This window comes from Equus quagga, chromosome 16 (assembly GCF_021613505.1).
Source record: "Equus quagga isolate Etosha38 chromosome 16, UCLA_HA_Equagga_1.0, whole genome shotgun sequence".
Taxonomy (NCBI): domain Eukaryota; kingdom Metazoa; phylum Chordata; class Mammalia; order Perissodactyla; family Equidae; genus Equus; species Equus quagga.
Genome location: NC_060282.1, coordinates 12,237,300 through 12,263,946, shown reverse-complemented (window position 1 = coordinate 12,263,946; position 26,647 = coordinate 12,237,300). Strand labels below are relative to the sequence as shown.

At 41.2% G+C, this 26,647-nt stretch overlaps 1 protein-coding gene across 1 annotated transcript in view; it reads right to left on the bottom strand.

The window, feature by feature from the left end:
- The window catches only part of ASAP1 (ArfGAP with SH3 domain, ankyrin repeat and PH domain 1), a 307,119-nt gene that overhangs the window by 81,848 nt on the left and 198,624 nt on the right, over positions 1-26,647 (bottom strand). The window contains exons 5-10 of the mRNA XM_046641983.1: positions 22,535-22,609; positions 21,989-22,038; positions 15,507-15,636; positions 14,155-14,240; positions 4,159-4,234; positions 2,932-3,018 (exon numbers count right to left, since the gene is read on the bottom strand). Coding sequence (XP_046497939.1) covers positions 2,932-3,018; positions 4,159-4,234; positions 14,155-14,240; positions 15,507-15,636; positions 21,989-22,038; positions 22,535-22,609 — 504 coding nt within the window. The remainder of the gene's footprint in view (positions 1-2,931; positions 3,019-4,158; positions 4,235-14,154; positions 14,241-15,506; positions 15,637-21,988; positions 22,039-22,534; positions 22,610-26,647) is intronic.

Sequence of the window (26,647 nt, the reverse complement as noted above, 5' to 3'; positions counted from 1 at the left end):
AGGCAGAGAGGGGGTGGGGATCATGTCTCCTATTTCTAGTTCAGAATCCAGCTCTACTTCAAACAAACACATGGCAGAGACAGACTATTCTATGACTCAAACCAGTTTACACCGGCAGCAGAGGCAAGCACAGGAAGGGCTGGAAAATGGAAGTGGACCACAAACCAAGTTCATGCAACCTGGATGTGTTCCTCCCTGAGGGACACCTTTCTCCCTTCACATATGCTGCTAAAATACCCACGATAAGAAGCACACCTCTGAGTGAGGTATTATGGATTGTTATAAAATTCTGATTTCGTAACTAACTGGAGCTCTGTAAAATATACCTATAAGCACGCTTTTAATTAAAAAAGATGACTCTATGGCAGTGAAAAGTGTATGATGTGGTGAAAGTGTGACAAGGGCCAACAGAACAACACAGACGCAAACAAGCCAGGTTGAACATTAGCACTCCATTGATACTCCCCATCGTTTCGAAAGACAGCACGAGCAGACACAGCCATCACACCGTGAAAATGTAGGAAACAAATGAAGAATGTTGGACTGTCGAATGAGAACATGGGGCTTTAGACACAGAAGTAGGACAACGCATTCTCACAGAAAGTATTGACTTACTCTCCTAGACTTCGATCAGGAAGGGCAAAAGCAACAGAGAAAAAAGGCAGAGAACATTTGAAAATATAGTTAATTTCATTGATAGTCTTATCGCTCATAATTCAAGCACTTTTTATAACACACAGAGAAAACATCATTGCAAAGATAATTAACACGAGAACATAAAACATCTTTAGACTCATGATAAACTTTGAGTGATAGGACAATAAACTTATCTTTATCAAGTTTTATTTCAGGTCATTTGAGTTAGAAAAGAAAAAAGAGCTGATTGGAAGATCATGAGGTACATATTTCACCAAGAGAAAACGGCTCAGAAACGGGCCTTTCATTCCTCGGGTCATTTTTTAGATTATTTTAATATTCTTCCTGAACAGTAGCTCGGCGGCGAGAACGCTCGGGTGGACAGTCTCCTTTCGCATTTAAGTCATTAAAATCATTACCTTCTAAACATAATTTTGCAATGACAGATGACAAACTGTGAGAATGGGATAGGCATGCTGTATAAAGATTTTACATTCTTTACTTGTAAAATCCTCTGGACATGGTACTAATGAAAACTCATTTATTAATTTGGGTGGAGTTAAAATCAAATCATGTGCATTTCCTCATGTACATAAGAGGTTTCTGTGCCACTTTGCTCTTCAGCTAGCATGAGCAGAATACATCAGTCTCTATGCAAAACAACAAGGACTGTAATAGTCCCTTCTTTTTCCAACAAAGCTTCCATACACAGGAAGGAGGTAATCCTGTGCAACAGAACAAAGGGGGGAAGTGGTTAAGCACATCCGTGTCAGTCCAAAACTCATCATTTTCTCCCCAGACAGAGATCGACCTCTCACCCCCTCCATTTGAGTCTTGCTATTGCTCTTACACTGAGAAATCACTCAAGGAGACTACTTCCAGGACTTGTATGCCAGCAGTGAGCAGCCGCAAGGAGGCCTCAAAGCACAGGTGCAGACGCTGGCTGAGACTGCAGACGACACTGGTACACAGCATGCCATCTTCCAGGCCACTGATGCCTACCGCACAGGCTGCAGGTGCCAGTGCTAAAGGGCTACAGACTTCTCTCACTTTAAGAAAACCCACCGTGCATATAAAAACTGGATTTGGGGAAGAAGAACAGAGGCCTGCATTCACTCAGTAAAGAGGACCTTCAGGGTTCCTTTAAAGGATTAGTGTTGCTGGAGCAGGGGGTCTGCTTTGTTTTTGTTTCGGACTCGGAACCTCTTTCAGAAATTTTAGGAGTTTAAAAATAGTTTCCAATTGTGAGCTAATATCATGAGGAACTGACAATATAATAACTGCTATATTTTATGTGATTATTAAATTCAGTCCATAATAATTTCATAATAAAAACAGGCAAATTTGTACCTCTTCCCATGCTCACTACTTAATTCACCCTTGGCATGAAGTCCATCCCTTTATCCTGGCACCCAAGGTCCTCCACAGTCAGGCCTGAGTTTCCCCCTCAGAAACCGCATCTCTCACTCCTCCACCCACCTTGCCCTAAACTGTGTGTAGCCTGCTGAATACAGCAGGCAGTTTTCATGTTCGAGCCTGTTCAGTTTCCTCTCTTGCCGGCACGCTATCTCCCAATATACCTCTTACAGCATCAATACCACTCTAGGCATGACTCCTTGTTCTGCGGCTGACTCTCTCCACTGGATACTGAGCTCCTTGTCAGAAGGGACTAAAGCTTAGTGCCCAAAACAGCTGCTGGCACGTTAGGTAGGTATTAATTAAATGTTTGAACAGCAAATGAACAACTGACATTTATAGTTAAGGATCTGTACTGCATTCATCTAACATCTCCCCTGCATTATATACTCCATTTCAATATCCAAGGATTATCTCCCCTTAACTTTCCTAACCATGGGGCAAAACTCCTATAGGATTCTCCATCAGACTACATCTCTATTTCCCTGGCAAAATGAGACAGGTCTCTTTGGCTGCCCATAAAGACACAGATGATGTAAGGACGGTATGGCGAGTGCACTTCACTGCCTCTCCTTCAGCGGCCTGAGAGGACGCCCTCCTGAAGTACACACCTTCAAAGCCAGGACGGAGAATCTAGGGTCATGGAATTGCAGACTGCGGGCTAGGGGCATCTTTTTCATAAGGAGGGAAAGGGCACTAAAATATTTTCCACACTGGGCAACATGGTAGGTGCACACTTGTATCTTGTACCTCATTCGTCCCCAAACCACCCTGCAGGAAGCTGTCAACGTGACTGCTTGGCGGATCGGGAAACACACAGGCTATCACAGCAGCCGCGCTTACATCATTAGCTCTGCTGGAAACACTCAGATCACCTACTTCTTTCTGATCAAGTTGAAGAGAAGATTTTATCAAGTCTCGGAGTGCAGTTAGCTGTTTTTTTTCTTCATCCTGGGTCTGTTTTATCTATGAGAGAAAAACATTTCTTCTGTTACATTTATGAGCAGAGGTTAATTCAGCCAAACATACCACTCACCAAAGAATTCAATTATATAGCTATTTCCTTATTAAAGTCCTTCACACGGTCTAATTTTTGATATGGGAGGCACAATTTTCTCATCTTATGAAAGTCCCAGTGAGTTTTGAAATTAGTGAATAATGCAACATGCTTTCTTATTAAATAATACATCGAGGCTAGACAACTAACTCTGAAGTATGATTTCAAACAAAATTAAGAAACAACACTGCTTCTGGTTTTACAAAGGGTGGTAGTGGGGACACCACCATGTGACTGAATGGGCCAGGAGAGAACCACAAGAATGACAAGAATCCCGTGGACTAATGTGCATATGAAAGTTTATGAAGTACCACATGAGGGCCAGGGACCGGTTCTGCTCTTTTTAATCATTTGGAGCTTAACTGTAACCTGAACCATGTTAACTTTAAAAAGAAAGTTGGAAAAAATATGCAGCTGTGTATTTTTAAAGTTATAGCACAACATCAGGTATTATTTGTAACACCAAAGTCTTATTTGAACACATGTAGTTACACTCATAAAACATCTATTTTTAATATTATTCTTTGCTAAGTGGTTTATGGGGAACAAATTTGACATTTCTACATATGCATTTAGTTTTTTTCTTAAAAAAGTTTTCCTCTCGATTCTCCTATTATAAAAGAAAACCTAGACACAAGGAAAAAAAGGAGAGAAAATATAAAATAAGCAAGCAAAAAAAAATAATTCATAAACCTGCTTACTGAGATATCATCACAATTTTTATCCTTCCAGGATCAAAATTTCTTCCTGCAATTGTGGACTGAAGGGCACACATGTGTGATGCTACTGAACCCTGAATGGAGAGCCATCTAGAACCAAGGGCTATGTACTCCCCTCCCTGCTCCTCTTATGCCTCCAGAACATACTCTGGACTATGTGACCACTGATGACTTTCAGAGTTAAACGGCAGGTTATCTACGCTAGGTCCATACTGATATATCACCTAACCTTGTCTTCTTTTCTTTAATTCTCTTCTAATACAGATTTCAAATTCACTGACTGTTATCTACAAAAGAAGTTAAAATGCATGTATTTTATAAAGAACTTACATTATATAAATCAGCAGCCAGTTTTTCAATGTACTGTTTCAATTTATCAGCTGTTTTCAAGCCATCTTGAAAGAAACTACAAGGGAAAACGTTAGAGATTTACCAGCAGTATAAAAACACAAATGAACCACAATTACCTGAAAAATCTAAAAATACTTATATAAAACTAATTTCAGTATTATAGAAAGATGCACCAACAAACACATTATGGACATGTTTGACGTGCTAGTAGATATCACACAGACACTACAAATAACAGTTGCAGTCTCAACTCACTGATTTCACACTGCGTATGCCCTTCTGTACACAGAATAATGCTTCCTGGTTGTGCCACATTTGAACTCAAAACAGACTGAAAGACACATTTACCAGCTGAATATCATGAAGTCAGACTGGACATACTCAGGAGAGATGTGACTGAACTAGAAATAAAGGCTGGAGGAAGGTCAGCGTTCTTTCAGTTCCCCAGAGACCCCTGCGTCTTAACACACAGGTGGAACACAGGACGTCGAATTGAGGGCATGGATGGATTCGGAAAGCTTTACCCTTCCACGTGCATATAAGAAGGATGCATCACTCCTCCCTGAGTAACAGCGAGAACTGATATGGGCTGAGCATTCACCACATGCCAAGAATGTTGAGCACCCCACAAAGGTTACTTTATTTACTCTTCAGAACAATCCAAATACAAGTTAAGAAGCACTTCAACTACGTCTTCATTTTAAATGGTGAACCGGGGCACAGAGTGAGTATTTAACTTGCTCAGGTTGCTCACTCAACTGTTAAGTGGCAGAACTGGGATTCAGGTCCAGGTTCTGATTCTGACACCCTGCTCTTAACGAACAAGAGACGAGATTTCTTCTCTGAGCACTTCCACTCAGGAGCCCCACGTGTTTCAGGGTTAGACCTTTCTCCACCTGGCTGAAGCTTCGCTAACCATGCTGGCACGGCAGATTATTTCTCAACACACTTCATCTGTGTTTCTGCCGCCCCACAAAAGGCTGGGCTCCTTGAGGATGAGGACTGTCTCTTATCTCTGTAACACGGTAGGTCCAGCACAAGCAAATGCTCCGAAAGCGGGTAAGAATGAAGCACTATCAAGAATTTTTAGGGTACGCTTTGGGATCCACATGTATCTTTTTAGCTTAATAAGTACATTCAATGGTAACAATGAGTGATTACTGAAATCCCACAAGTTCCAAAATTCTTTAAGATTCACATCTTCAGCAGAGAACCCTTACTAAAATAAGGAAGAGAAACCTTATCTTTACAAAGTCTTTCAGCAACAAGAATGGGAGAAAAGAGGGCTTTTTGGTTAACCACTTAACTAGAAAGCTACATTTAAACTCTCACCTTCTAACATTCAGGTTTTCATCGCTGTCTTTAGGGATGAAAGTTAAACTTTTTGGTGCCAAATTGAATAAATTTCATGTTCTGGCCCTTGAATATCTTTCTGGTTTTACCTCTTACCATTTTCCCTTAAAAACTCTGGGCTCCAGCCACGCTATGTTATTTCTAGTTGCCCCCCCCAAGCCTTTGCATATGCTGCTCCCTCTGCCTGAAATGCCGTTCCCCACTATACTTGTCTGCCAAACTCTCATTCTGTCGAGGCTCAGCTCAGTTGCTACCTCCCCAAGCAGCCTTCCCTAGCCTCGCCAGTCACGGGGATGGCATCTTTGAGCACACGCCTGTGCCCAGGCCTAAGTGCCAATCCTGGAGCAGCAGGCAATGTTCCGCACAGAGCAGGCCATGCGTTAGTGTCAATCTGAACCAGCATCTTCTACATCTGGCAAGGAGTGTGTACCAAGGAGGCAGAAGTACAGCTACTAAGTTAATCATAGCAAAACCAATACTGATCTCTGAAACGGCACTTAAAGAATTTCCGGAGAAGGGTTTTGAAGGTAGAACATTTCAGTGCTAGATGGATGCTGTCGGGACTCCTTATAACAGAAAAAGCAAGCGCTTTGGGGTCAGATGATTATGGCCTAGAATCTGTGCTCTAGGACTTACTCACTATGGGAGTTTGGCAAGTCACTTAACTGGTACTCATGTTATCTCTATTAAATGGGGTAAACAAAACAGAGAAGGCACATGAAATCACTCAGCAAAGCGCTGGGCAGTTGGGATGTGTTCAGTAAATGCTGGTTTTCTTTCCTAAAGCTGTATAGGTTTATCATACAAGGAGTTATTTCCTCCCAGAGGGGTATAGATTCTTTGCAGATATTTTTGCGAAAGTGTCCCATTTTCACTTTCAACATGAAGGGAATTTAATGATGTCAAAAAAAAAAAAGGTGAGTTTAAATGACAGTGCTCTAAGATTTGTGTTTTCCAATTCAATGTTTGCCATTAGTCACATGCAGGTAATTTAATTAAAATTAAACAAATTTAAAATTCAGTTAAGTCTCACTAGCCAAATTTCAAGTGCTCAGCAGCCACAGTGGATCACGGGTACCATGTTAGCAAAGAATATGCACATTTCCATCATTTGAGAAAGTTCTGTTGGACAGTGCTGCTCTAAAAGAGTAAGCAAACTGAGACTTGAATAGAATGCAAGGAATGTGATAAAACATAAATTTTAAGGAGAAAAAGGGCACTGTTTTAGTTTGAGATGTTATTGATAAAAATGAAAAGTTATTTATCAGCAGTGAGAGCAAGCTGGAAGGGGACAAATTCCTACCAATAAAAAGGCTGAAAAAAGACCCAAACAAGTCTATTTCCCTACAGCTAAATTCTTCAGAACATTACAAAAACGTGGACTGAGAAGAATCAACATAATGAGGAATCATTTTAACCTACAGTATGATCCAATTTCATATACGCAAACCTAGTATTCTTCGGTGCGAGGAGATTATAGGGTTTTTTTCTTTTTTGTGAACTTCATGTACTCAATTTTTCTAAAAATGATCATATACTACTCAGGCAAAACAAAATCAATGAAGAGAATCAATGTTTAGCATGGGAGGACAAGGCTGAACTGAGGCCCTCTCGGAAAGTTATTTGCTGGGAAAGATTCGTGCTGAGCTAACATCTGTTGCTGATCTTCCTCTTTTTATTTTTTCCCTTTCCCAAAGCCCCACTACATAGTTGTATATTCTAGTTGTAGGTGCTTCTAGTTCTTCTATGTGAGCCACACCACAGCACGGCCACTGACAGATAAGTGGTGTGGTTCCATGTCTGGGAAACCAAATCGGGGCCACTGATGTGGAGTGCGCCAAACGTTAACCACTAGGCCATCAAGGCTGGCTCTCTCAGAAAGTTATGTTAGGGCCAACTCCTAGTTTTTGGTGAGAAACAGGAGCAGGAGGAGAGGACTGGTTGCAAGGAGAACAAAACTGTCCTGAGAATCATTAGTAACACCACAAAAAGCAACGGCCAACATGCTGTTAACCGTACTGTTCCTCTGGCGACCCCTCCTCCTGTACCTGAACCCTCCTTGAGCTGTTCAGTCTCAGCTATGGGCACAACATCTCACCGAGGGCAGTGGGCTCCTCTGTTCCATTTCCTTCTCCCTCTATTTTAGCTGGCTCTGGGTCAGTGGAAATGTATGGGCGTACAAGTCAAAAGTATGTATTTTGGCTCCAGGCCTTACTGTCTGTATAACCCTGGGCAGGTTACTGACCCTGTCTCAGTAAGAGCACGCTCATCACCAAATGTGGACATTTTCCAGCTCCAAGGAGCATCAGAAGAGCTACTACATATAAAAGTATTCTGTTAACTGGAAAGCGAAGCACAAGTGTCAGTTCTGATTTCCTATCATTCAACTTGAACATGTAGGCCTTCCTATTAGAAGGGGAAATTACCTCTACAACATCCCACTAGTCCCTTAGCCACTCTCTCTGTAAATTACTGAAATATAATGAGATCTTGGAAAACAGATGGTGATGATTAACAGTAATAATAATAACGGCACCTAGCCTGAAACTGAGTATTTACTCTATGCCAGTCATTCACCATGATGCACAATTCATGGAAGATCCCCTTTTAGAATTCTCATTGCAATCCATCAAAATAGGTAATTATTGGGGCTGGCCCCGTGGCCGAGCGGTTAAGTTCGCGCGCTCCGCTGCAGGCGGCCCAGTGTTTCGTTGGTTCGAATCCTGGGCGCGGACATGACACTGCTCGTCGAACCATGCTGAGGCAGCGTCCCACATGCCACAACTAGAAGAACCCACAACAAAGAATATACAACTATGTACCGGGGGGCTTTGGGGAGAAAAAGGAAAAAATAAAATCTTAAAAAAAAAAAATAGGTAATTATTAGTATTAACCTGTGAGAGAGATAAAAAACTGAGGCCCAATGAGGTCAAGTGTCTTTTTTTTGAGGAAGATTAGCCCTAACTGCTGCCAATCCTTCTCTCTCTTTTTTTCTTTTTTGCTGAGGAAGGCTGCTCCTGAGCTAACATCCGTGCCCATCTTCCTCTACTTTCTATGTGGGACGCTTACCACAGCATGGCGTGCCAAGCGGTGCCATGTCTGCATCCGGGATCTGAACCGGCGAACCCCAGGCCGCCAAAGCAGAATGTGCACACTTAACTGCTGTGCCACTGGGCCGGCCTCAGGTCAAGTGTCTTGACTAGCATCATCTAGTCATTAAGTGCAGATGTGGATCTGAATATAAGTTTTCCTATCTCTGGAGCACAGGTAATTAATAAGTCCAGTTGATCTAGTTCCCAATCCTGGCTTTCCTACTGAAAAACAGCAGAATTCTGGATCTCTGTGCCTCAGTGTCCTTATACCAGCAACAGAGATCCTCCCATGTATCTTGGGGAGTTCTTGTGAGCGCTGAGATGATGTTCTTAAAATGCCAGGCACAGAGAAGCAGTTCAATACACGATTGGCCACAGGCCAGCAAAATGGGCTCCATTATTTCTTTGACCCTAGAGACACAGCAGCATTGGCTTCACTTTTTAAATAAGCAGCTTGAAAGAAATATGACCATATTTTAATGACATAGGGTGCTAGAAAAATATAAGTTGCCATGATGGGCTGAAGGACCCTCACATTTACACTGACATGCTGTAACACACCCACAGCTGCAGAGTGCAAGCTCATGACTATCCTTCTTAGAATGAACCAGAACCTCCTCTGTCCTGAGAGAATCACTGCAAATATCACTTCTTTCCTAAGCCATTCTGTCTAAACAATGATGGGGAAGGAAAACACTACATTCTTTCTGATTTTAATTTACAAGAGAGAGACAAGAGTGCCTCTCTGATACCCTTTACCACACGTTCTCCTTGGCTTAGAAAGGCTGAAAGGCTCAGAGAGCACAATATTATTTTCAAAAGAAGTTAGGATACGCTGGAGTACCACAGAGAGTATGGTACTATAAAACAGATCAAACCATAAAACAAATAAAAAAATAAAGCGACCTCTTAACATATCAACCATCAACCCCTTCTGAAAGCCTGATGTTTAAGCTTCGGGCTTTGACTAAGGTACTTTCTTGACTAAGGTGATTTCCAGCTGTCTAGGTAACAGGGTGACATTTTCTCCCAGACACATTCCATGCATGTCCTGGGGTATTTAAGAAACTTAAATGTTACAGGAGTTAGTGTAAGTACTAAGTAACAGCAAATACATCTTGATGTTCAGATCAAAGAGACAGCAGAGAGTGGTACACTGGACTCACATAGGGAGAGTCTTAAAATAAAAGTCCAGTCCCAATTTCCGGCAAACTAGGAGCATGCACTCTGGAGTTAGAGAGACCCGGGTTGAAGACTTAGTTCTGTCACCTTCTAACTGTAAGTTCCATGAATCTTTGCTTTTGTTTTGTTGGGGTTGTTTGCACTTTTAAAAATTGAGATAAAATTCACGTAACATAAAATTTTCCATTTAAAAGTGTACAATTCAGTAGTTTCTAGCATAGTCACAGTGTTGTGCAACCATCACCACTATCTAATTCCAGAACATCTCACCCCAAGAAGAAACCCTTAGCTATTAGCAACGACTCCCCATTCCTCCCTTCCCCTGTCCCCCAGCAAAGGGGGGGGAGGATTTTCTGTCTCAATGGACTTGCCTTTTCTGGACATTTCATTTAAATGGAATCATACAATATATGACCTTTTGTGTCTGGCTTCTTTCACTCAGAATTAATGTTTTAAATGGTCATCCATGTTGGAGCATGCATCAATATTTCATTCCCTTTTATGGCTGAGTAATACTCCATTGTACGGTTATGCTATATTTTATTTATTCATCAGATAATGGATATTTGGGTGTTTCCACATGTTGGCTATTGTGAATAATGCTGTTACAAATATTCACGAACACATTTTTGTTTAAATACCTATTTTCAATTATCTTGGATATATACATAAGAGTGGAACTGCCAGGTCATATAACTCTATATTTAACTTTTTGAGAAGTTGCTAAACTATTTTCTAAAGCAGTTGAACCAATTTACATTTCTACCAGTAGGTACTGAGGATTCCAAATTTCTTCACATTCTCACCAAGACTTATTTTCTGTTATGTTGTTGCTGTTTTCCATTAGTCATCCTAGTGGGCGTGAAGTGGTATCACATTGTGGTTTTGATTTGCATTTCACTAATGACTAATGATGTTGAGCATTTTTTTCATGTGCTTTCTGGCCTTTGTATACCTTTTTGCGAGAAATGGCTATTCAAATTCTTTGCCAATTTTTAAACTGAACTGTTGATCTTTTTGTCGTTGAGTTGTAAGAGTTCTTTATATATTCTGGATACAAGACCCTTATCAGATAAACGATGTGCAAATACTCTCTTCCATTCTGTGGGTTGTTTCTTCATTTTCTCAAAAGTGCTCACTCACAAAAGTTTTTAATTTCAAGTCCAATTTATCCATTTTTTTCCCTTTGGTTTCTTGTGCTTTGTCTGTTTTGACACACATTTATTGAGCATCTTTTAAATGAATGAATGAATGTGACTTTGGGCAAGTTACTGATCTTTTCTGAGCTACAATTTCCTGATCGCTCTTGACAAATGTTAGCCATTATTACCTGTAAGATGAAGGATAATAAAGTGATGTTTGTAAGTGCTCGATTGTGCAGATCATAATGGTACTTGCTAGGTGGTAAAAGGAGCCGGTGAGCAGAAGGATAATATGTTTGTTTTGAAAGCAGCACGTACTGACAGTGTTCATGTTTGAAAGTGAGCAGTAATTGGTGTGGGTGAGCTGAAATGGGGAACAAAAAGTCAAAAGCTCTTCTTTCCTGCCCCCTTTATTTCTCCATCGTAGCAGCTGCATCCCCACTGCGGCGCTACGACTACACTAGGCATTACCGGAGCAACCTCATTCTCGAGCACCACCTGACTTTGTACTGAAAATCATTTTGGGAATTGGAATAAGGACTTAGAATATGAAATCTCTCTCTTTTTAAAAGTCTAAGTAGAGGATGCCTTACAGGTCCATTATATGAATACTGAAGGTTTTGAGGGACTGACTCAAGTAGGAAAGAGCAAGAGCAGTCCTTGAAAGAGAACTATGCTGGCTTCTTGCTGTGATGGAGTTCTTGGGGTTCAACCATGGGGCAGCTAGGGTTGAATCCCATTATAACCCAGTTCTACTACTTGATATCTTCAAATATTTCTCCCCAAAAGGCAGTTTTTACTGGGTAGGATCTCCTTCGGCTGATCTTTCTCTGCCCTGGGGAGACAAGCTTTTACCAGATTCCAATGGCCAAATGCTTGTCATCCTCCAAGACCAATCCCAAGTGCCACCACCTCCTTCAAGGAACCGTCCTTCGTCTCCCAAGTCAGAAGTCTCTCCTTCTGTTGATGCCCCATGTTATTAGTTACTTCCTAGCCCCATTAGGATTAGTGATGGAACTGTCTTACTCCCTATACCACATAATTAACTCCAGAGGGCAGAAGCCTTGTTTCACCTCTGTATCCTAGAACCTGCCAAAGTACCTGGTCTTTGTTAGGAGATTAATAAATATTTGTGGGAAGGAGAAAAAGGCAAGAGAAAAAGTACAAAGGGAGGATGTGTTAGCTATATAGGTTAGAGTTGCTCTTTTTTTCACCTTTACCAACAAAGGCAAATATATGTAAAATTCACAAAACATCTTACACTTTGGGAAACTCACGTTTGTTTAGGTTAAAACCTCCTCTACAGAATTAGAGAAGTTTGAGATCAAAAGAGATTTCTAAAATCAAGTGAAATCAGATTTGCTGCCAAAGTGTTGTAACTGAGAAGACTGAGAGATTCACTTATTTCTGCAAAAGTCTCAAAGCAATGATATGTTTCTAGGAAAACTAAAATTGAAGAAAGATGAAAAACTCCACCCTAAACTAAAACCAGGGACCACCACAGCACATTTCAAAGTTTCATAAGTGCCTCACTACACTATGAAGCCAAATGTCAGTCCAGGTCTTCACTATGAGACTTCTGTAGGCAAACTTTATCTTATAAATGTGAATCTGTTTCCACTTTAATGTATTATTATTTTTTTAATATCTGATACACATTCATACCAGGTAGAATTTACTTGGAAAAGAGGAGAAGAGTTAACAAATCAAATTTATGTACATAACAATTCAATCACTAAAAAGCTTTTCCTGAAGAGAAATAATCCTGGACAATAAAATACACATACGGATGGTTTTTCATGCCACTTAGAACCATCACAGCAGCAAACACGCACAATGTAGCAGGCACTGGGCTAAGCTCTCCACATACATCATCTCACTGCATTCTCACATCCTCCCAGAACCCGAGAAGGGTCTATGAACCTACACCCCACTTACAGATGAGGCCACTGAGGTTTAGAGAAGCACCCAATGCAGATCACACGGTTCCCCAGCTGCAGCGCCAGGATTTGAACTCATCTCTCTGTCTGACTCAAGCCTTGTGCATTTCCCATAATATTAATGCTGACCTCCTTAAATGCCTCAGTTGAATACAAAGATCTTCCCAGACATAACATTATCAAAAGGAATAAGAGGACATTATAAATTTAAATTTTTTGGAGAGTAAGCATTTTATCTAGTCCTCATGACCTTTATGTTATTCTACTTACAAATATGGAAGCTGTCTGAACCACTTTGGAGAGTCCTTGCACTATTTTCTCTGTAACTTCCACCGACTCAATACAGACTTTAATAGTAATGGGCACATTTTCACACAAACGCTCTATTTGAAAACCCAGAAAAGCTAACCCAATAGTAAACAAGTAAATAAGCAAATTCGGTGCCAGAGGATCTCAAACATAATAAACAGGTAGTCCTGCCATGTAAAGAAGCAAACATGGTGCCAGTCTACAGCAAGGACGCTCTCAAAGCACACCAGCGATCACAGAGGATTCAAGAGTAAACACAAAGTATTCTTAACGTCCCAAGTATTTATTTCATTTAATTTAGATTATGAAAAAAAACCCCCAAACAATCCCAAGCAGGAACATGTGGTACAAATGACCAAATAATAGGTAAAATGCCAAGTAAGGCACAAGAGGGACGGGGTCACTAAGAATGCCTCTTTAGTGACAGGGAAACATATATATCTGCAACAAGAGGGCCACAGGCTGTCCATGCCACTGTTAGCAGTTTAAGACAGATGGCATTTAAAAAAAAAAAATATATATATATATATTTATTTTTATTGTGTTAACAGTGGCTTATAACATTATATAAATTTCAGGTATACATCATTATATTTCTATTTCTGTGTAGATTACATCCTGTTCACCACCCAGAGACTAATTACAATCTGTCACCACACACATGCGCTTAATCACCGCTTTCGTCCTCCTCCCTCCCTCCCTCCCCCCCGGTAATCCCCAATTTAATCTCAAGACAGCATTTTTGAGGAGCCAAATAGTTGCACTCATTTGAGTTACTGATTTATAGAAAACAATGAAGACTGAAGACAATACTATTTCTTATCATTTGGGTGTGGAAGGTCATTATATCACTATATATAGTGATCAAATGAAGACCAGAGAGAAAGAATTAAGAAAACCAATGAAGTGAAGGGGCTTTACTTGGGCTAATAATTATGACTGCAACATTCCACTTACTTGCACTGTGCATGGTAATACTTTATAAGATTCTGCAGCAGATCCACACCCTTTTTGGTCTTGATTTCATTAACTTTAATGAGATACTGTGGAAATAAAACAGAATTGTATGTTGATCATTATGGACACAGTTCTTCAGTCATGGGTTCGGGTGGCACATCACCAATCGGGAATCTGCACAAGTTACTGAGCCCCAGCTGCCTTTGGACAGTGTGGGCTTAACTCAGGGAATGCTGATTCGGCACAGCCACAAGTGTACAGAACAAACTGATTAGAGTGTTAGCATTTTATAAATGCTTAAGAGTAGTTTACCAGACAAGCAGAAGTCAAACACAGCAAAACATTCTGGAATAACTGATTATTTCCCCTTGGTGCAGTGGCTCTCAAACTTACAGTTCATGTGTCAAAACCTGAAAGATGGATTATTCTTTGCAGAAAACAAGAAAAACAGCATTCTCTCGAGGAACATGTCATAAGATACTGCAACTTTTGAGACCAATGAGGTGATTTAGAAAGAATTTTTGCTACTCAAAAATGAAAGAACAGAACAAAAATAATGCATTACTAGTTTATGCAGTTAACTAAACACTACTAGCTCTGATTTTCACAACTGGCCAAGATTTTCTGTTGATACTGTTTGCTTCTTGTTCACTTGTTTTATTGTGTGGAAGTGTTCATGAGCAGGCAAGTTCAAGAAGGAGCCAAAGGTTATGACGGGGAAAAAAAGGAAAGAAAAAAATGTAAGGAAGAAAAACTTAAAAGTTGAGAAAATTCCATCCATTTTAATACTGTCTGAAGACTGCAAAAGGAATTCCATCACTTAACATCAGCATTAGAATGGGCTGGCCTCTAGGTCGAGGAGTGCCAGGGTTCAATGGGAACTCAGTTTGAGAACCACTGCTCTAAGTTTAGGGCAGCATGCTTTTTGTTGCATTTTTTTCACGAACTCAGACTTTCTTAATGACTACTTCATTTAAACTTTCATTCAAATTGGACACATGGTTAAAAAAAAAAACATGCTCTAAACCTGTACCAAAAAACTTAATATTCATCAGTGTTATCCCTCATCAGAATTTTTTTTCCACACTCACTCTCAAGCAACATTAAAGTTCTCACCAAGAATCCTGTTTTGGCTTAAAGAGCCCCATAGGACCCAGGCTCAAAATATGAGACAACAGTGAAATGGCGGATCCCAAAAGGCTTGGAGAAAAATGGAGATTAGAATCCTTAGGAAACAGTCCCCTCCTCTAATAATCAAACACAGCCTGCTTTTAAGCATAAAAACTGCTGACTGGCAGGAAAGATTACTGTTAATAAGATTCTAGGCCAATGGCTGAAGAGTCTGCTCTTACTTCGCACATTTGGAGCTGAAAGAGGCGCCGCTCCTTCTCCATTTCTTCTGCAATCTCGGCTCCAGTTATCTCGGTGCGGATCATCCCATGCTGTTTGGCATGCTCTCTTTTCTCCTTTTCAATTTTTGTACTGTCATTAAAGCAGATGTCATCATTAAAACAAAAAACAAAACAGAACAAAGCCCACACACACTCGCGTCTTTCCCTTAATGAGAGCCACTTGATTATTTCTTAATGATTAGAGTTAAGAGGCAGGAACACTTAAGTTGGTAACATCGATCAAAAGTAAAACTCCAAGTTCCAAGAGAATGAACACATTGAATGGATTTTCATCTGGGAAACTTCTTACATTTTAACTTTGCTCTTAACACATGGATAGATTCATATAAATTCTCTTACATTTTGGTTGGTGTGAAGAAATTTTGACAGTTTACTTTTTCTTGGATAAAGCACTTTATGATGAAAAAGAATCACAAAGTTGGAGAACTGAGGCAAGTCTTGATTATCAATAGATTATGAGACTCAGAAATATTTCAAGACTATTAAACTATATAATGGGTCTTCGTGGGCAGGCACAAAAATTAGTCAAAGGTAATTTGCAATATTTCTCTAACTTGGGCTGTTTCCATATCCCAATAACATATTTTAATCATTCAACCATCTGGCACTGGGTTGTACAAAATAAGGACTGGGAGAAATCCCAATCTATAATTTGGAATCCTATGAAAACTTTTTCAGTAGGGAGGGGGCTGGGAGGGAACCAGGGAAATAAGAAGGGCCCACTTTAAACCTACAGCACCCGAGCTAATGCCTGGTGATGACAGATAACACTCTGGTAAGAACACACTAATGGTCACAGCCTTCTTTCCGAAAATCCATTTAACTTGAAAACAGAGTTCTAATTTCAGAAACAGCCTATAATTTCTAGCTGTGAATGCAAAGACTAACTGATTTAGCTTTCAAGTCTTCTTTTAAATTATGGTGGTGGGAAATGAAACTCCAAAGAAAGCCAGTAACTTTGTCTATATACTACAAACACAGTGGAAAGTCACCCCACTGACCCAATGGAAAATCTTGTACAAACCTGGATGGGACTCACTCTAATACTCTAATGCTATATCTAAGCATCACTTTTATCATGCCACCTTGTAAGTCCAACAGGTGTGATGGCAGGGATTTTACCCTAAAGAGAATAAGTCTCAGCTCTCTCTCCACTGGGGTGGGTGAGAAGAGAAGCAGGAAGCTATAGATGCTTGGGAAGAAACGTGAGGGGCAGGCATAACTTAAGAGCAATAGTAGACTGCTGGGGAACATGGTGACTTGACCGCATGTATTTAGCTATTCTTCCTTCAGCAATCCCACTTAAATGATAGTAAAGTCATTGAAAAAGTATAATCTCCCAAAGATAAGAATTGGAGACAAAAAAGGATGAGAGAATTCAACAAATATTTGGAAGAGCAGGTCTGATGAGAGAAGGAGTAAGAGAAAGTCTATACTCGAAACAACAGGGCTCCCTGCCTTCTTGGCCCGTGTGGCTTCCAGAACACCGTCATATAGAATCACTAGACAGGGGGTGCAGAGAACTGAGGGTCCCAGCAGACAGACCTCTAGATAGTGACAAACAGAATATTCCTGATAAAAAAAGCTATCTTGACATCTAAAACTTAAAACCTAAAAAGGCAGCTCATTGCTTTCTTGACAAGCCCTGCTGACGTACACGAGCTTTCGATCAACTTTTGGGTGCCCTGCTCTCAAATATGAATGGGCAGGCAAGGGTTGTAAGATAATTGAGAAAAGGCTCCAAATGAAAGCGAGAGATCAAAATAACAAATGGGCGGGGGGTGGGAGGGAACCAGAGGCAATAAGGGAGCAGAAAAAAGTTTTCTAAAATGTAATCAAATCTTCAGAGAGTTAAAATATTGCACTTATGAAACAAGAAACAGAAACTATAAGAAGAACAAAAAAATTAATAAATAACCCAACTAACTGAGAAAAAGCACTTTTAGACATTTAAAATACGATAGCCAGAATAAAAAGTCAACTGAAACAGCGGGAAAAAAAGATTGAAGAAATAACCTAAAATATAACATAGACAAGTAGGACTGAAAAGAGAAGGAAATTCTAAGAACAATCTAGGAAATCTAACATTATATGATGAGGAGTTTTAGAAGAATAAAAAGAAAAAAACAAATGGGAGGAATTAAAAGAAAATTTCCCCAAAATTAAGAACCAAAAAATTGCAAACAGAGGGTCAACACACCACGGCACGTGAAGAAACTGTGAAATCTTTTATAAGAGAAGACCTCAACGTTTTCTAATTGAAAATAAACCAAAACCCCCCATGTCACACATAAAGAAATGAGAATCAGAGAGGTATCAGATTTTTTCTCTAGCAGCACTGGAAATTAGAAAAACATAGAGCAATGCCTTCAAGATTTCAAGAGAAAATGATTATAAAATTAGAATTTCCTATTTAGCTAAATTCTCATCCTGTGTGATGGCAGAATGAAGATATTTTTTTGACATGCCAAAACCTAAAAATTTTACCTCCTTTAGAGCTCTTCCCTGGAAATGACTGGAGCTGATGTGCCAGCAAAATACGGAACTCTATCAGGAAAGAGGAAGTAGGAGATGTCCCTGAAGGGCAGTCCCAGGATGATGGCAGTCTGCTGATCTAAAGGGCCCTGGAAGGACGCCTCCAAGAGGGAGAAGGAGGAAGTGACGGAGAATGTCATAATAATAGATATCTAATCATAATAATATAGATCATGGGTTTTCTAAATGGAAATAAAATTGGTAGGTGTTGGACATCTGTTGGAATCGATAATAAAAACTCACAAAAGACTCATATACAGCTAAGCAAATGAAGAAATGAGGCAATTATTTCATTAAGAAAAAGCAAAAAATTGTACTATAAGAATGGAAATTCAGGGGCCAGCCCGGTGGCGCAGCAGTTAAGTTCACATGTTCCGCTTCGGTGGCCCGGGATTCGCCAGTTTGGACCCCAGGTGCAGACATAGCACTGCTTGTCAAGCCATGCTGTGGTAGGCATCCCACATATAAAGTAGAAGAAGATGGGCATGGATGTTAGCTCAGGGGCAGTCTTCCTCAGCAAAAAGAGGAAGATTGGCAGTAGATATTAGCTCAGGGCTAATCTTCCTCCAAAAAAAAAAAAAAAAGGATGGAAATTCAGGAGTCAGCCCAGTGGTATAGTGGTTAAGTTCGCATGGTCCACTTTGGTGGCCTGGGGTTCGTGGTGTGGACCTACACACTGCTCATCAAGCTATGCTGTGGTGCCATCCCACATACAAAACAGAGGAAGACTGGCACAGATGTTGGCTCAGGGACAATCCTACTCAAGCAAAAAGAGGAAGATTGGCAACAGTTGTTAGCTCAGGGCTAATCTTCCTCACCAAAAAAAAAAAGAGAGAGAGAGAGAGAGAGAGAGAAAATTCAATCATAATACACCATTCAGATTGGCAATGAATATTTATACTCATAAAAATTTAATTACTGACAACTGGTTTAACCACAAATTGTATTAATCATATTGGATGATCAGGGGTGGGAAAGTGATGGGGGGGGTGGTTGAGCAAGAGAGCTAAATCCTTATCACAGATGGCAACATGTCAGACAGACCAAGAAAGAACAGACAAAGAATACTGAGGAACAGGGAGATAAACAAACCAGGGCAGAGGTAAGAGGTGGACAAGGACAGAGACTAGGAGGGGAGGAGAGGTGGGCAGGGGGCTGCCGTGTTTCCCCATCAGAAGCACATTCTTTGGCTACTTAATATACACTCTCCCCTTCATCATTAGACAAAGAGCCCTGGACCGTCAGGTGCAGCATAAATTCACTGAGTTTAGATTCTGAGGACAACACAGACAAGTGACCAGCAAGACAAGTTCGTAAGTGGCCTGAGAAGTGCTATGAAAGCATGTGGTCCTCCCTGGAATGCTTTATATTCTCTGATAAACCAGTGTTGAAGCCACTGTTATTTGGGGTTTCTATTATATGCAGTTAGAGCAAGTCTTATTTGATGTTTTATGTACACGTATTATTTTGACCACAGAATATATCACCATTAAAAACTCTAATAGAAACCATTTGAGTGTCTACCCTATGCTAGACAACTATGACAGTTGCTTCAACACATTAACTTCTTTTGTCCTCACAAAAATCTTGAGAAGTAGGTAATCTGTATATTATTTCACAGGTGAGGATCATCCAGGTACGGTGGCTGAAAGTCACAAAACTGGTTATGTGGCACTGCCCAGATTCTCACACAGATCTCTGCCTCCTGCGTCTGTGCTCTTAATTACGACACCTCACTGCCTCCCAACTTCTAAATGGAAGACCGCAGAAAACGCCCAGCTTCCTCACTTATTAAAGCTAACAAATTAACTTTTTTTATTTTTGCACAAGCCATTTAGTTTTCTGTAACCCATAATCAAATAAGTCCTACTACATCAAACCAACAAATGCTTATTTTTTTTCTTTCTGCACATCAGTGAGAAAGAAGCCTATCTTAGGAAAATAATTTGATGACAGGGATTTATTAAAACACAAAAATAGGAGCCAGCCCGGTGGCATAGTGGTTAAGTTGGCACACTCTGCTTCAGTGGCCTGGGGTTCGCTGGTTCACATCCTCGGTGTGGACCTACACACCGCTTGTCAAGCCATGCTGTGGCAGCATCCCACATGGAAGGACTAGGAGGACTTGCAACTAGTATATGCAACTATGTACTGGGGCTTTGGGGAGAAAAAAATAAAAAACAAAAATAAAACCATCATCTTTTTGGTGAGGTTCTAAAATTAGAACCCACTCAACTCGCTACTCCTGTTGTATATTTCCAAGTCTGGATAATTCCTTTATTCCCTAAATAAATATTCCCCAAGTACCAGCTATGTGCCAAAGACTCTGCTAGGCACTGGGAGATGAATACCATACACAAGTACAACGTGGTCCCTGCCCTCACCGAGCTCAGATTCTGGAGGACAATACAGAAAAGTGAACAGTCAGACAAGTTCGTACATCATGTGAGCAAAGGGCCCTGAGGAGCGCCCGGATCATCTTAGAACACTTCAGTTCTATGATATTCACAATACTGACCACCTGGCACTTTGAGGTCTTCAACCAACACGTGGATTTTCACATAAACACAGTGAGACCACCCAGCATCGGCAGTACTTTAGTTGACAGAGCACACGTTACGCCTTGTTTTGTTATTCCTATGTCCTACAAAGGAGATCCGCTCCACAACTAGTCAGGAGCTGGGATTTCTTCCCCCCCTTTTGCTCACTCCCGCCCCTTCTGTAAGTACTCAGTTCCCTTCCTTCCAAGTGCGTGCAGCTGCCTCTGGGCAGGGACAGTACTTGGCTCACAAGTGTGAGCGCTCACGACCCACTTTCACACAGAAAGATGCCATGGCCCACAGCATTCACTTCCATCAGCTGGCCTTTTTAAGAACCTTTTTGTTCTCACCCACATTTGAAACTGTCAACGCACAAAAGTATTCCTAAGGCAGCAAGTCCCCAACGATGCAATTATTACATAAGCAATTACAAAAGTAGTTCAGGAAAAAATATTTATCCTAAATTTGTTTTTCTTTTGCTTATGTTTTCATTCTGCTGTTATTGCTGCCTACGGAAATGCTTTTACTCTTTTATGTTTATAGTTATCTTTACAGCCAAGCTTTTTATTAAATGCTTTAAAATAACATTGCTCCTCCCACCCCACCTCATGGTGTTGTAAATGTGTCAGGGTAATAATAATAAAGGAACGCACAGTATGAAGAGGAGCCAGGCCCTCACTGAGGGCTTCACGCATATCGCCCGAATCCCTCACGATAACCCCATGGGAGGCCACCTGACTGTAGAGGCCGCGCTCTGCTGACCAGGCTCCGGGGTCAACAGACTGGACTGTGTGCCAGCTGACACTCACTAGCTTTATGACCTTCCGCCCGCCCCTTATCCTCTCTAGGCTTCAGTTTCCTGACCTATAAACAGACAGTGAAAGCTGCACACGGATGGGCTGGTGTGAGGAGGTCATGCGTGTAAAATACTTTGAACAGGCCCTGGCAGGCAGAAAGCTGTCACAAATGCTCGCTACTGTTTTTATGATTTCCCAATTGCTATGTCACACAGAAGTGCAAACGGTCTATGGTTATATGCTAACTATAATGAAAGAGAAGGTAGAGCAGCCATAGGTCTCCAACTTGATAGTTAGTATCAGCCATGATCCCAAAACGCTTGACAGCAAAAGCGCATCTTGCTCCAGATGACTGGCCTGGGAGCTGTGCCACTTAATTAGGTCAGCACACTCGACCTCTTGGCCCTTATAAGGACGGGCTAAATAACTGTTTGTCCAGGAGACACTAGTTAAGGGCTCTCCCCTTCTTCCAGTTATTCTTTTTCTTAGGAAACTCACAACAATATTAAAAAACCAAATCAAATCAAACCAAACAAAAAAAACCACTTACAACTTCGTCTCATAATCTTTCCAAGCTTTGTCAAATGGCTTCTTGAGATCCTTAGAAAAGAGAAAATGAAATTGAAATTGAATGCTCTTTTGCTTACAGGTGAATAAATAATTTTTGAAGTAACATCTTAGCAAAATGCTTTCCTTTACAGGATACTTGAAACTTTACACAAGACACTTTCACACACATCACACCATTCACTGCAAGGGTAGCCTGAGAGAGTTGAAGGGTGAGCGTTCCTAGCTGCATTGATGAAGCAGGACCCCATGGTCCTGAGAGGCTGGGTCCACAGAGCGAAGTCAAGACTCGGGCGCAGAGCCCCCACCCACTTAGGCTCTCACCAACATTCCTAAAAGTGTCTGATCTTGTGCTCAGTCAATAACGTTACGCAAAGTGGCACATCTTTTCCAGTGATCATTTTCCAACAACACTTTTTACGCTAACAATGTTGAGAGTGCCTTTCAAATACAAGTACCATTATGATCTTAAAAGAGAAAAAATCAATCCTTTTAAGTTAAATCAAAAATCAAATTTCTGAACACTTACTCCTTTGACTCCCTTTAGGTCTCCTTTTAACAAGGAATCCAGGGTGAAGATGACATTGTGGCTCAGCCCCTGGAGCTGAAAAACAAAGCAGAGGTGGGTTAAACGAGAAAGTGCGGACAGAACAATGGGCCAGCTCCTGCTGACTGGGGCTCTGTGGGAGGGCTCTGCACGCACCGTCTCCCTCGGCCTGAGGACATGTCCGCCGTCAGGGGCACACCTGGCCCCACTCCACAGCACGTGAGCAGAGAGCTGGGATCTGCACGTAGGCAGTGTGGCTCCACAGCCTGCCTTCTGAACCACTACGCTGCAGTGTACGTACATTTGTACAAACAACTCCTCAGATCATGTTTAGAACTTTCCTTGCTTCTCCTGAAATGGTAGATCTTAATTTGACTTTTCTTCAGATGCGTCTGTCAGAGTAAGCAGGGGGACTGTACAATTGGTTTTCACTGCCTCCTTTCTATATTCTTCTGTGGCGTTTATCAGTATCTGAAGTTACCGGTTTGTCTGTATGTGTATTCTGTCTCCCACACCAGAACATAAGCTCAGTGAGGGCAGGGAGCTTGACTATCCTGCTCACAGCTGTAGCCTCAGGGCCTAGATTCTGTTAGAAAGAGAAGATATTTAGGAAGTGCCGTCTGCAGCTGCGGTGCAGGTTTTTTCACCGTTCCGAGGCAGTGGCCTGGGTTTCCTTGATTTCAGGATGGAGTCTACAGAGAACAGGGGGAGGGAGCTGCTCCCCAGCTGGAGAGAAGAAGGAAGGAATGGACAAGTAGAGACAGGGAAGAGTTTATCATATAGTCCGTCTTCAAGGCGATCCCTACAATCTTGGTGAAATCAGTTTTAATGGCATGGAACCAAGGCGGCAGGGACCCACAGAACTGGGTTATAGATGGAGAAGTTGGTGGGTTCCCTCATTCAAGAAATAATTTTATTCAAGTGTAAGTGTATTCAATTGTCAGTCTGTCCATCCATCCAACAAATCCTTCCATCTGTCATTTACCAGGTACCAGTTCTGTGACACCCACTATGCCAGGGGCTGGAGGTAAAGATGGAGAAAATGCTGCTCCTGGCTTTAGAGAGCTCGCATCCCAGGGACAGACACAGTCAGTATGCAACCAACACAACCACTTATGACACTACGTGTTGTATTAGAAGCGGAGAGACAAAGTGGTACGAGAAGGAAGGACGCTGACACTCACAAGCTTTGTGTGTGACCCTCTTAACATCTCTAAGGTGAGGATATTATAAGCCATTGTGGATGGCTACTGGGAGGATGGAATGAGTTAACGTACGTGAAAAGTGCTAGCTTACTCCCTGACACCTAGGAAGGGCTGAATACATGTTTATTTTTAAAACGCATGGGCTGTTAAATACAAACAGGGCAATGTGGGAGTAGAGAGGGGCAGGAACAGAGAGACCTTCCCTTTGGTTCTCAGTTTCTCTCTAACCCTTTCCTCTGGTTCTCTCATTCCTGGCTTCCGCAGCTCACAAGTCATTCTACGTCTTGCTCTCCCTGACCACTGACTTTACACATAAGGAAGGTTTTCCAGTATGTACCACCAGAAGGCTTGGATGAGAAACAACCAACTCTTTCTTTCTCATTTCAAAGACAGAGATTCCTACCAAGACAATTCTGTCTATGTAATTTCACCACCATCCAAACAGAGAAACAGGCAAGCCAGTAGACCAGCCAACAGTGAGAAGGCCATAGATTCAGAGCCTAGTTCTGTGAGGGTCCAGGGCATTGTTTCCTGGGGAGTGGAGTGAAAAAAATCTGAGATATTACAATTTTGTGGCTTTCCAAAGGGCCACAGTACAGAAACTGATACAGAGAACATCTACGATATTAAAATTTCATGGGGGAAGGAATTAGGAGAAAGAATGTCTTTAAAAAGGCTCCTTGGGGTGAGGGTTTGCAGGTAATAATAAAGAAAAAAAAGGTTGAAGCCACCGGCCTTGGGTATGAGATGGGAAAAATAAAGATTAGTAGGATTCACCCTCTGCCCTAGACAGACAGCTGGAATGATATTTTGCTCTGAACTGTCACCCATCTCATTCCTGGGACACAAGCCCCCCGCATTCGGCTACCCTGGGGGTCTTAGGAGTCTGTGTGGATGGTGAGTAAGTGAGGTAGGGGCCTTCCAATAATCAAGCCGGTACCCGCCTTTCCTCTGTTCGTGGAGATCCTGGCATTATTTTCTTCAAAACACCTACCATCCCTAACTATTTACTTATATGTACTTGTTTACTGTATCCCCAGTTTGAATGCAAGCTCTACTGTGCGTTCACTGCTATACTTCCAGAATTCAGAATGCTGCCTAACACAGAGGAGGTGCTCCAGAAATGTCTGCAGAATGAAGGAAACATAAAATCATGTGTGTATAAGGTTCTTCTCTACAGGACTGTTGATGCTGATGGAAAGTGTGGTGCTTATCCACAGGGGTCTGGTTAATAAATTATGAAAGTTCTAAACATTAGTCATAAAAATGAGAAAGCTCTCTATGTCTAACTTTGGAACTATCTCCAAGATAAATTGTTACATGATAAAAGCAAAGTGTAAAATAGTATTCATGGTGTACAAAGATTTGTATCAAAACAGCAAAAAAAAAAAAAATGTCTATGCTTAAATTATTTCTGAAAGGACAGGGACTAAACTCTGGCTACTGGTCCCCTCCAGGGATGGAAACAGGGTGGGCAAGGACAGAGGGTGAGAGAGGAGCCTTGTACTGTGTACCCTTCTGCATTTTTTTGGTAACAAGCACTATATTGTTTATTCAAAAAAAGTAAAAATCCTAAAACAAAAACACAGAGATAGTGATTATAAGCCATTTTTAACTATTAGTCCTAAATCAGGGCTTCCATCAATGCCTCACATCCTTGGTGAAATGAAGCAGGAGAAAGCAAAAAATACATTGATGTTATTGACACCTTGATCTGAAGTCTGTATTACAAAATAACAATAAAAGAATTAGGAAACTCTGTGGTTAGTACTGAATGTAGGGGTTGTTCAAAAGGAAAAGTCCCTTAAAAGCCATGTACTGACCACACAACAATCACATACTGTAAGCGTTCAGTGTTGTCGTTGTGGTTAGGCATGGGGCAGCAGGCGGTGGACTGTAGTTGCATTGACGGAAAACCCCAAGAATTAAGAATTTCTTTGTGGTTATCCACACACATACTCTTGGGGACTGATAAGAAACCAAGAAGGCAAAAATAGTGTGTATTATGAATACAGAATCTCCCCAGTGATGAGCCTATGAAAAGGCTGTATGGAAAAAAAATTAAAACTTACGATCTCTTTCTTACTTCCCAGGAAAAAGTAGGTTAATTTATAAAAACTGGCAAAAGAGATTGTTTTAAGTAAAAAGTGAATAGTGGGGCCAGCCCAGTGGCATAGTGGTTAAGCTTGCACGCTCCACTTCAGCAGCCTGGGGTTCGCAGGTTTGGATCCCAGGTGTGGACATGGCACCACTCATCAAGCCATGCTGTGGCAGGCGCCCCACATATAAAGTAGAGGAAGATGGGCAGGGATGTTAACTCAGGGCCAGTCCTCCTCAGCAAAAAGAGGAGGACTGGTGGTAGACGTTAGCTCAGGGCTAATCTTCCTCAAAAAAAGAAAAAAGTGAATAGTAACTGCCTGTCACTATAAAGATACAAAGAGAAGTCAAAGAAAAAGCAGACCAATCTCAAGAGGAAGAAACTTTTAGGAAATACTTATTGAGGTGCAGAACTACATTTCCTTCCTTGGAGACCTCATGAAGAGAAAATCTATTTTCTCAGATATTTTAAGGTGTGCTCTGTGACAGAGACCGATTACATGACTTCACAGTTGTAGGATTCTGTAATTTTCCTGTTTGTTTATTTTCTAGTTCTTTCAGGAATCCCTTTCATGGCCTGAGCAAGACTTACAAATTGATGCATAGCAAAAGCATCTCCATGACAACAGCACCATGGCCAACATGATACAGCAACAACATGGTGGACAGGCGTCTCCATGACAATGGCAGCATGGCCAACATGATACAGCAATAATATGGGTGGACTGGTTTCTCCATGACAACCACACTGTGGCCAACATGATACAGCAATAATATGGGTGGACAGGCTTCT